General features: G+C 44.2%; 1 protein-coding gene across 3 annotated transcripts in view; it reads right to left on the reverse strand.

Moving 5' to 3' along the window:
• LOC138299526 (phospholipid-transporting ATPase ABCA1-like) overlaps positions 1 to 12,580 on the reverse strand; it is a 2,649,159-nt gene that overhangs the window by 1,990,322 nt on the left and 646,257 nt on the right. For all 3 annotated transcript variants that reach the window (XM_069237840.1, XM_069237822.1, XM_069237830.1), the window contains exon 10: positions 4,390 to 4,529. In XM_069237840.1, coding sequence (XP_069093941.1) covers positions 4,390 to 4,529 — 140 coding nt within the window. The remainder of the gene's footprint in view (positions 1 to 4,389; positions 4,530 to 12,580) is intronic.

Here is a 12,580-nt window from a genome sequence, read left to right on the forward strand (position 1 = left end):
TTGAATATCACTGAGAAGATTGGCTCGCGGTTATATTTCACACTTTATATGCTGACTGCCAGTAATCTACCTGGCAGCTCTTTTTTGTTCCTTTCTGGGGATCTCTTCACATAGTACACATTTATGTTTCACCATTTCTTAGTAAACTTTTTTTCAAATTCCTTCGGAGCTTATGAACCGGATGTATTAATGGCCAGGTCACATTAGAGTGCTGTGACTGCATAGCATATGAGAACAGGCTAATAGTTCACACTGCTGGATGTATAAATCCAGCAGGGAGGACAGAGACTGCAAGGATGTGGAAAAATCTTGCCTTAGTATTCACGACCGGGACCTTTCTGCTTGTACTTGTGATCTGTGAATGGAGGGAAAGAGGCATAGAAGGAAAAAAAGAACATCAATTGTGAATTCATATTTCCAAAAGCCCATTGAAGCCGCCGCTGTCACTTACATGGACAGAGATTTCAGTTCCATAAAATGTTTCTCTTTCAGAGAGTAATACTGAAAGAGATAGCAGCTGCCCATGCAACCTATGTTGGCCTTCTATCACAGCTAACAAAAGGACATTGGAAGCTGCCTCCACGTGCAGCTTTCATTGTGCTAACGGTTACTGACAAGAATAGTTAGGCAGTCTTCATTGCTTTGTGGCCACTGGAGCAGTTGCAAAACACTGATTCATTTCTCAGTGAATCATAAGGGTGGGAGGAATAGATCGTTGCCACAAACTTTTTCTTTCAAAGGACAATCATCCCCAGGTACCAACTGGGCCCACCAGGGCACACTAGGGAATGCTCTACTCTACCTTTGGGATTTACCTTTATCTGTGGTGCTACACTAGCCATCCCTGCAGAGTGCCCACTAGTGAGTTCCTTTTTAGGGCTCTAGGAATCGCTCTTCTTGCAGAGCACTTGTTGACTTGCAAAGCAACTGCCCCTCTTAAAGTGCTTCTTTCCAGCACGGATCCCCCATCCCTCCTTTCCTGAAGTAGGCTAGAACTCTTTGCCCTGGTCACAAGATTCCGCAATGATGTCGTTATGAAATGGAAAAACATTTGCAGCTCATAATGGCATTTTTTTTGCATTTCATTTTCATTTTTCAAGTTTGCAACGCCGGACAAGTTGTGTAACATGATCTACCAGTGTTGACTGGAGATTTAGTATTTCCAAATCACTGCAATATGCTAATAGTAATTCCTCAGTTTTAAACTTCGAGCCCTTGTGATTTGCTACCCAAATAAATCTTGTGAATTTGCATGCCATTTTATAATTCCTCTTCTATATGATTGAAAGAATTCTCTCATCAGAATTTTTACAAAGTGATCTTTAAAACAAAAGTCATGTCTAACAGAAGCTCAAACTCCATTTCTGCATACATGAAGTCCATATGTGATAAGTATGGAGAAAATTAGTGGTTCTCTATTTACTTTCATCGAAACCAATGGACATGCGGAAAGCTTTAAAAGAGCACTGTATGAAATCATAAGTGATATGAAAGAGCCCACAGGAATAATGTAGAGTGCCTCCTATTTTCCAACAAAGGGATACAACAGAAGGGAGCTTCTACCTGCTCTTTCCAGCTCAGCTTCTTCTACTGAGCACTAGCCCTGGTACCACCATTAGGCAGTGCATACATTATTTCCATGTTGTGCTGGTGACCTATATATGTTATTGTCTCCATTATATCCAGAGGTATCTGTGAGTGTTCAGTAGCACCTATCGTCTGAGCAATGCTTAATAAAATCCTAAATTGTGTATGCAATTTATATATTAACTCTTTCTTTTGAAACATCTTCCCCTTTTTACATGTTCTGGCTTAAATTAATGGATTACTTTGTAAACATGTATTGTCCTTTTGTATTTTGGTCGTACTCAAGAACATTTGACCCCAGAAGTCATCCCTAGCATTGGTTCTCGCTGTTTAAGATGAGTACATCATTATCAATTGTGCTGCATTCCAGTTCCAAGAAGGCTATTTTTTATTTAGTGTAGCTCTTCGACATAATGTATGATTTTTCTCATCAGAAAAGTGAGTGTGAGAGAATAAACTTTTGTCAATGACTACATTTCCTTTAACCGCCGTCTTTATTGCTTGGGGAAAGGGCTAGCCCTCCCAGTTGCCACAATGCCACTCTGCACTTAATATAGTGTTTCAAGTAAGAGTGAAAAAGGGCACATTGTAAAAAGCATCCTAGACAATCTTGAATCATTTTCTTGCAGATCATGATTAAGATACATCAAGTCATCACGCTCCCTCAACATCAAAAGGTAGGACAAACCAAACAAGAATCCAGAAGAAATCAAGTAAAGACTCCAGCCAGAAAGGTTAAGAAATCAAGGGAAAAAATAGTCACTGATGGGTGATAAATAAGTTGAAATATAGATAAACGAATGTGTTGAAACACATTCATCACTTGTAGATAGATACTCATTTACCTGATTCAAACAGAAACTGAAATGACATGACCAGCGTCCATCTTGGATTGAAAACATTGAATACGTTTTCCTAAATACATCCCCAATTTGGAAAGAGCAGATCATAAAGCATCCCACAACTCCAGCCTGTAACCGATGCCATCAGTTGGGCATACAAAGAAAATGCCCAAGTTTGAGCTCCTTTGTTCCGATTTTACTTTGCTACTCCATTGCAGCACTTCCCATCCAACCTTCTACATCTCTCGCAACAGAATCCTTCAGATGGTGAGCACAGAAATGCCAAAGCAGTCTGTACAGTGGGTGCGCTTGGGCATGCGCCATCCAACCATGCAAGGGATGTGCAGCATGCATGACTATAACCTCTGGTTAAGCTTTTAATACTCTTGTCATTCTCAGTACGGATATCACAACTAACTTCTGATGTGAAGTGATTCATTAAGGGCAGATTATGCACTAGGAACTAGGGATTCCATAATTTTGCATATAGAAATGTGACTCAAGCATATTATGTACAAAAGGTGCAAACTAGGTATAATGAGGTTGATCTGAAAGAGAAGCTGTGTTTCCTGAGACTTACTATAAGTCTATTACAGAGTTCAGTTAATTACACCTCTGCAATATACAAAAGTTAGATTTGAGGTAAATGAAACCACAAGGAATAACAGCTTCATGAGATATAACAAAACTATTATTGAGTGCCTAAAAAGTGATTAGAGTATAAAGTGCCAAGTGAACAAATAAAAAGTACATTTATTTATGTACCTTCATGAATTAGTTTTTTTCATTCTTTATGAATGTTTCCAACCATTAGCTTCAGACAGTAGTGATTGTTCCCGCCTCAATCAGCAACTAGCCCCCACTATAGTTTTTCCTCTACTAATATCTGTGTAGTATTTGAATTAACACTGAGACACTAACCTTTCCATCAATCCCTAGCAAAGCAACAGTGTCTTAACTCTCACAGCAGCTAACCAGGACGAGGGTGCGTGGATGTCAGAACTTCAACGTATTCTAACGTATTACTTGGGGAGTTTTATCGGGCTTGTTCTTGACTGATTGTGATATATACGACGATCAGAATTGATGAACTCTCATTTGTTAGGCAATCAGAAACCACTGAAATGTTAACGATTCCTCAAAGAAGGTGGTGACAGATTCGCAAAGGGGAAGCTATTCTCCCGGATGGACAGCTTTGCCTTGGTGATCATGTGGGGCCTTACTACATTAAATAATCGTAGTGACTTTAAGTAACACAGGCTGATTTTAAAATAACAGGGTCCAGTTGGGGAATATTACTTGCAGCAACTTTCTGTATTTCTAACTAATCAATGAGTGTCACAAATATTGGTCCGGCTGATCAATATTCATTAGACAGGTCTTCCTATGACCCCCAGTCACTGGAGATTTTGTTACACAAATCAGCATCACATCTCATATTAATACAGTTCGCACCTCAAAATGAAAGACTGGTCGCATACATTTTAAAGAATTTCCAGACACATTTTACGTTGAGCCTGTGCGTGTATCTGGCACTACTGGTATATTTTATAATCGAGTTTGGATTTAAATGCTAAAAAGGGTCATTCATTTCCAGCGATTTCTCGCGAGTTTTCAGGTATAAATCATCAAAAATAAAACGAAAGGGGCCGTATTTAATAAAATGTTCGTTTGTTGCTATTTTCTTTAATATGTACTAATCTGCATCCATGTGCTGAAAGCAGCACATTACATATCTTTAAGTAATCATCTATTCTTCCATCCATTTTACAGTGTTTAGAGCTATTTTGAAGGAACAAACATCAATGTTCATGTTTTTTACTGTTGACAAAATATAAATATTGATTATTACTGCTTCGAAACATCCAAGGAGGCATAATCCAACCATAAACATGTCTTTACACACTGACTCATGGACACATTGTGTATTATCTCATAGACGACACAAAAACCCATTCACCTCTTTAACAATTTGACGTGTTACAGGATTGTCAGGTGTGTATAAAACCTTCCCCATCAGGAGTGGACGAAATGTGCTCCACAAAAACTTCAGTCCTGTTGTATTTTCCAAAGTATTAATTAGATTTTGGCAGAAGTCACCTGGAGGGAGTCAAGGAAGGCAGTGTTAGCATGCTATTTCACAGTATGAAAATTCACTTTAGTAAATCTAGCAAAATGAAATGGAATGCAAGCATTAGTTAAAATTGCTTGAAATGTGGACGATTTGCAATGATTTGTTCAATTAAAAAACAATTACCACATAAGAACTGGCACAACACACATCCTTGCATTTAAGATTGTTTACAGAAAACAACATTCTAAGGGCCTTATATACAAGAGGCCTGCGCCGCCGATTTGTCACTTTTTATGATGCTCCGGTGGTGCAGGCCTCTATCATGTCTATGAGGAGACGCAATGCCACCCTGTGTGGCTCTGCATGGCCTCATAGATATGGAGTAAGACAAGGTTGCGCAAAGCGGCAGTCAAGGCGTTGTTTCATTGGTGTTGCGGTGGGTGTTCCCACACAACACCTATAGGTTTTGACACATTTCCAGATTTACAAGAATCTGTAAACCTGACATTGCGCCAAAACTGTGCACCTCCCCACAGGAGGTGTAACAAGGAGAAATAACTTTATTTCTCCTAGTTTTTTTCCTCTTTCTATGTGTGCTGCATTCTGCACCGGCACAAGCAGAAAGGACAGAAATGGGGTGTATGTCATTAACACAGTGCATTCCTGCCCTCTCCCTTTGATGTAGGGCAGCCCCGCAAGAAGCCTTACAGAACTGTCCTGTGTCAGAAAGTTGCAAATGAGGCCCTAATTGTATAAATTCCATGAGTCAATATGACCTAAAGCTACATTGCTGCACCCTTGTTGTATGCTTCCACAGTGAATCAACGGGAAATATGAATAAAAATAATTAAGGACCAAGGGCTAAGTACTATTAATGAATTGATAAAGGATCATTTCTTCTTTCTGCTACTTTATTTGGCTGTATCCTAGACTTTGAAGACATAAAATCTTTCGAAATGACCCTATTTATTTTGTGCAAATTCTCAAAACTTAATCTTAATAATTCCAAGTACATACCAGAAGAGTACCATTTTGTCACAAAAAAAGATAAACATGTTTTTTCTTAGAGCGCCATGAATAAAGATTCATGTATATGAATGAAAAGTGAGCTCCGGTTTGCGTATTTAAAAGAACTGGCCAAAAACCAGGTAGTACTTGTTTTCAACTTTGGCTCAAAGCAAGCAGCAGAAAGTCAGAAAATGAGCAATGTGGAGTAGGGGGAAGATAAGAACACTGACAATGGTAGAAAGTATGGCTGGATCTTTGTGGAAGAAAGAGGACTGAACTCAACTGAACTAGCCCTAGTATTTGCCTAGTTTTTCCTGAGAAAAACTTGTGTTTCATTCGATATATATATATATATATATATAGGTTACAGGAACGTTATAGTTAGGCTTACATTTTATATATACAAAACCATAGAAACTCACCTGTTATAGGATCCGGAGGCCTCCAGACGGCCCACACTCCCCCCGCCAGGAAAGCACGAGACGACATGGTTTGTTTGTTGGAAGGAGTATCTTTTATTTTTAAAAAGTCATCATATAAATTACCTCATAACTTTGACAAGCAAAACATCAAATAGCAAGTATAAGAAGGTTAGTCAATAAAGAAAACATTTTTATTTACATGTTACTGAGAAATTACTTGTGACCATAACCAGTGTGACAGGATCCCTTCCTGTCTTGAATCACCATATTGGACCACACAGGTGACCCGTGTCTCACCTGTATCCGTAGGAGGGACGGTTACCCTGACTACCCGGTACCTTGTCCTCCAGTTTAGGGTTCCGCCCCCCCTCCAAACACCAATCAGCCCTGGGGTGTAATGGGGGGAGCCAAGAGCGGGAGCCCCATGTTCTCCCCCAGCGATCTGAGGTCTCTTACCCCCTGATCTGGTGTGTACATCCGCTGGTTGGCTCAGAACTTCAGGATCCTTTCCCAGATGTCCTCCTGGGGGCCCCACCTTGGGGACCCCCTCCTATTGTTTCTAGTCACATTTTTTATCTCAATTTCTGCCACAAGGGCGACCAGGGCCCCAAAGGTCCCTCGCCCTCACCACCCAAAAAGAGGCTGCGGGCAAAACCTCACATGTCGCGAATAAATTGATCGGTTCCTTCGTCGGACAAATGCACTTGGTCGCTGTGAAACATGTGCATACCTTTCAGCAGTTTGTGGGGGATATTCCATAGGCGCCCAGGGCCTGGGCAGAGCTTCGCCATCTCGGCATTAAGCCGGCGAACTGATACGTTGATGGTGCGAGATCTTAACCCTGCCCCCCACTTAAGACGTGGAACCATGTGTGACCAGGCAAATGCTGCCCTTGGGAATTGCTTTGCCACTTTCGAAATTTCAAGAAATACCGTCTCCCGAAGGGTCTTTGGGCCTAAACGCACCAAATCATTGCCCCCCAAGTGAATGATGATCAGATCCGGAGACTGCAGTCCCCCACGACTACTCGCCAATTCGACCAAATGTTGCAGCTGGGTGATGCCTCCTCCGCCAGTGCCGCACCACCGAAAAGCCACACTGTGCAAGTCTGCCGGTTTCGACTCACGGAGCTGTTGCAACCGGCATGCCGCCCGACGGACAAATGAATGGCCCAATACCCAGACTACTCGCTGAGGCATTTGACTGAAAGAAAAGAAAACATGCGCGTGAGACAACACCACTGAGCAACTCAGTCCCTGTTACTCCAACTCTGGCCTGATGTAACGTTTGTAACATTCCGAAGACCAACGACCTATATTTTTTACAGCGGACGCTGGAAGGCCTGCTGCTGCTGCCGCCGTGGCTGCGCCAATTCTAAAGGAATGGGATGAATAACCCTGTTGATCCACTCCAATTGATTTTAGGGACAATTTAAAGACTTCTGCAAACTGGTAGCGTGAGAGGCAGTCTCCGCCCGGGTGGATGAAGAAGGCCGGAGACTCAGCCATAGGGCTCACCGCCATGTATTTGTTTGTGATTAACACAGGGCATAAGGGGGAACCAGGGCCTCACCTAGTGTGATGCGTGTTCCTTTTTTCAGCTGGTCGGTCTTTGATTTACACAACATAATGTGCAGTGCCCCCCTGCAGATCGTTACGTCTTTCCGCTGTAGGCCCCCCAAGTGGTCACCCTTGGAGGAGCCTACCAACTCGCTGATGCGGAAAGCTCCGTAAAAAGCCAAAGTGAAGGCCGCGGCGAAAAGCGCTGCCTCGGTGGGTGAAGAGCAGACGGTGTGAAGCGCCCTTAAAATCCCTTCTAGCAAAGGAGGGGTGACGGGACGCCTGGCATCCGAGCTACTCGGGGATCCCTTGGCCCAACCCCTCAAGGCTTGTTTTATGATAAAATTATTCAGAGGCCTCTCCAATTTAACTATTTTTGCGAAGAAACGTATCGCCGCCAAATGTGCCTTTGCGCATGACACCGGACGCCCTAGGCTACGCAGATGTTTAAGAGATGCCCCTATTGCTGGCTCAGAAAAAGTGTCTGCCATATGCCGAGCATGCAAGAAACGCCTGTAAAGTAAAAAACTGTTCTCGTAAGCTGTTTTTGTGCGTGGGGCCAAGGATAACGCTACTAAATCTGGGAGGGAGGGGCACCAATCTTCCACAGAGATTCTGGGAACTCCGTCATCTTCTCCTTCGCCTGGGGGTGATACCGCAAAAATTCCTGCATCAATGAACGAGACAATGCGTCAGCTGCGTTGTTATGCACCCCAGGCACGTGCTTCGCTTTGAACGTGATGTTATGCTGAAGACAAGCCAGAATCAGGTGTTTCAAAAGGCGCAAAACCAAAGGGCATGAAGCCCCTTGCCGGTTGATAACCTCTACCACCGCCATGTTATCAGACCAGAAAATTACCACCCTGTTCCTGAACTCCTTAGCCCAGATGTTTACAGCGACCACGATTGGGAATAATTCCAAGAAGGCTATATTCTTGGTCCAACCCCATCTGACCCAGTCCCTAGGCCAGTTTGCCCTGCACCATAATGGGCCCAAAATTGCACCGAAGCCTATGCTTCCCGCTGAGTCAGTGTATAGGCCCAGCGTAGGGCTGGGTACTGCTTTCTGCGGCCAAATGACCGACCCGTTGAATGTCCTAAGGAACAAATCCCACAGCCTCAGGTCGTCTTTAACCTCTCTGGACAGCCTGGTGTGGTGGTGTTTTTCTTTTAGCCCTGTCATTGAGCGAGCTATTGACCTAGAAAAGGGGCGACCCATAGGGATAATTCTTAGAGCAAAGTTCAGCTGACCCACCAGTACCTGAAGCTGGTGCAGGGTCACGTTTTCTTGAGACAATATAAATTTAATGGACTCCTTGAAAGCCAACAGTTTATCTAAAGGCAAGCGGCACTCCCCGGCCAAGGAGTCAATTTCAATCCCTAAGAAAGTGATGCAAGTAGAAGGGCCGACTGTTTTCTCGGGGGCCAAAGGCACCCCAAATACTTTGAACAAAGCGATTAAAGCTTGAAGAGCCCACCTGCACCTGTCAGAATTGGGGGGTCCCAGAATCAGGAAGTCGTCCAGGTAATGAATGACCTCCCGGTGTCCCGTACGTTGTGAGAATACCCACTGAAGAAAGGAGCTGAATTGCTCGAAATAACTGCAAGATATGCTGCAACCCATGGGCATGCATTGGTTGAAGTAATACCCCCCTCTGAATTGAAAACCTAGCAGGTGGTAGTCCTCGGGGTGCACGGGAAGCAAACGGAAGGCAGACTCAATGTGGGTTTTTGCTAACATAGACCTCCGGCCCAGCGCTCTCACTTTCTCAACCGCATTATCCACTGACGCGTATCGGACTGAACATAGCTGCGGATCGATGGCGTCGTTCACTGATGACCCCCGAGGGGCTGAAAGATTGTGGATCAATCTAAACTGTCCTGCTTCCTTTTTTGGAACCACTCCCAACGGGGAACACACAAAACCAGATAGCGGAGGGCACCTAAAAGGACCAGCAAGCCTGCCCAGGGACCTCTCTTTCTCTATTTTTTTTTTTGCAACTACCGAAGTGTTCTGCAAGGCAGATATTAGGTTCTTACAATGATCTACTGGAGAGACATTCAAGGCGGGGATCCTGAAGCCAAAGGAAAAACCGTTAAGAAGTACTGAAGCCGCGTCCGCAGAAGGGTAAGCCTGTAACCAAGGGCGTAACGCTTCTAACCTGACCGGGGAGGGAAGAGGAGAATCAATTTGATGGTTTACTGGGGTCCCGACCCCGCTCTTTAGATTTCTTAATGCACTTGGATTCAGGATGGGACGGGTGGCCACAAAAGGAACAGTTATGCTTGAATTTGCATGTTCCTGCGGGACGTGAACATGACCTTCTGTTAAATGCCCAGCAAGACCCTTTCTTCTCACCGGACAACTGGGGCCGAAAGGGCTGCCTCCCTGGGACCTTGTTGTTAACACATTCGAGCCACACATTCACTTCTGTTTGATCCCACCCGATGGAGGGGTCCTCTACTTTTGCCCAACGAAAATCCCTATCATACTCCAACCAGGCAGTCCCCCCGTATGCGTGTTGAGCCTTCAATATCTTATTGGCATAATAAATCAAAGAGGTGCCCAACTCTGTTTTTTTTAAATTTTTTATTTTTATTTTTTTCCAACAGGATTGACATAAAAACATTAAAGCCATATAGCCAATTTGTGATGTTTTCTTCAATCCTTGGCTTTCTTTCGCCATAGGAAGATGATTTATGTTCCTTCTCCTTCCCTTCCAAAGCGGGCCGCACGCCAGGTCCCGCCGCCGCACACAAGTAAAGAAGGAATAACCTTCTTTGGGGGGCCTTTAAATAGCCCCCCACCAGTGTGCGGTGGCCAGAAACGGCGGGCGGCCAACGTCGGCCCCACGACATGCCCCCTGGGGCATGACTTCCGCCCCCAACGCCTCGCGAGGCATCAGGGCGGAAATCCGGCCGAACTCGGCACCCCCCGGCAGGGGGAAAAGGGGGAACGGAGTGCCCCAGGGCCTCGGAGGCCCTGTCCCCTAACGGGCCGCGCCCCCCCACTACGGGGGGGGGCGCTCTACCCTAGTATAAGTTATCTCAACTAACTATAGCTCCTGCCCTAAGATAACTATAACTCCAGCCCACGTCATGCCCATTTTTTTCATCAAAAGTTTTACTGTAAATATTACATTGATATTATCAACGATGTTATCAAAGATGTAATGAGTGCTGTAATTTGTGAGATAATTAGCAGTGCATGACGAGGCCAAGACATAGCAGGAGATGGCCCTCTGAGGGGTCAGTCCCCAGAGCCCTCCATGGCTCATCAAGGGGGGGCCCCCCTCCAATGTAAAATAGCTCTGGGGAGGTGGTGGTCCCAGGAATTCAGGGTGTGTGTGTGTGCCCACCGCTTTGTATATCATTAAAGCCCTGGGTAAGTGGCATTCTCTGGGGCTGCGGGAACACCGCACAGCCCCCCTCATTGTATTTGATAAATCAGCCCAGGGAGATTGCAGTTCCTGGGGCTGAGGGCGAGCCATGAGGCCCACACATATTATAAGAGGTGGTGGTCCCCTGGGCTCACTACATTTTGCCTTTGGGAGGTGGTGGTCCCATACCGCCCCCTGCATATTACAAATCATAAGCCCCAGGGAGGTTACAGTACCCAGGGCAATAATAAGCCCAGGATGGGGGCCCCGTGCACCCCTCTCCTTATTTTTTTCTATACCCCGGGACCTGGCCCACCCATGTGCTTTAAAACAACAAACGTGGGAGACCGCACTTTTTTATTGTGTATTTTTGCTCTGGCAGGGTCCCTCTGGGACCCCAGAGCTAAGAGCTCTGCATGTCCATAGCCTGGTCACTTTTCTTTTTTTCCCCACTGTTTTTCTGGGACTCAGATGGAGTCCCAAGATGACTGCCAACACTTCCTGGTTGAAGTGTTGGCAGCCAGTCAAAGCTCTGCATTTCCCTGCACAAGCTTGTCATTATTTGCGAAGACTTTGTGACCTCAGATATACAAATGTATTTTCCCTTTAATATCTCAAAAACTATTGAACAGATTTATACCAAATACCCAAAAGCACAATCTGCGAACCGAAAGCTAGCTTTCAGCCAGCTTTGGTGGAATTCCGTGCAGTTGTTCGGGATGTAGTCGTGTTCAAAACTCCTATGGGAATTAACATGGGAAATGGACATTTTTTGACCCGCCCTTTTTCTCAACCCCCACTTGACGAATCACCCCAAAAGCTTATTTGTGCGACGACAAAATAGTTTGGGCACTTTTTAAAGAAAATCTCTTGAAGACTCGGCAAACGGTGGCAAAGATATAGCCAAATTAAAAAAGTATATATATATGTGTGTGTGTGTGTGTGTGTGTGTAGATATATATATATATATATATATATATATATATATATATATATATATATATTTAGGACCTACTTACCATATGAAAAGCGTTTTTTGTTTTGCTTAGAACTTTGGTGACAAATCTTCATGAAATTTCCAAAACTAGCTTGCCACTCACATAAGCTACTGTCTTCAAAGTTTCAGCGTGACTTTTCAAGGTAGAGCAGAGAAAAACACATTTTCTCCATGCTATTCCCCACAGGAAATTGGAACACAACTACAGGCCGAACCGTTGAACAGAATCACACTACATTTTACAGAACGCTAGCATTGGTCCCGGAAGAGTGTTTGTGTAGTTTGGTGTAAATCCATTCAGTAGTTTTGTAGTTGTTCAAGAAAAAAAGATTTATATATATCTAGGGATGCGGAGGGCCCACAAATCTGAGACTTCCCATGGTGAGATCTGAGTAGCTGCTAGCATTTCAACCAGGAAGTACTGGCATCCTCCATTTTGGTGGTCAGGCCTTAGCCTGAGTCTCAAAAAATTACATTCAAAAGAAGGAGATAGGGTATGAATACCCTGATCCTGTAGGGCTGGTGGTGGGGTGCCTAAGGTAACTACAACTCTTGCACCCGCCATGCACAGTTTCCTCATAAATAGTTTTGTTGCAAATGTTGCAGTGATATTATCAATGATGTCATAGAAGTTGTCATGACTGATGTAATATAAGGAGTAATTAGCTGTGTATGGCAATGGTGTGAGTTATAGTTGCTTTAGGGCACGAG

Source organism: Pleurodeles waltl, chromosome 1_2 (assembly GCF_031143425.1).
Source record: "Pleurodeles waltl isolate 20211129_DDA chromosome 1_2, aPleWal1.hap1.20221129, whole genome shotgun sequence".
Classification (NCBI taxonomy): Eukaryota; Metazoa; Chordata; class Amphibia; order Caudata; family Salamandridae; genus Pleurodeles; species Pleurodeles waltl.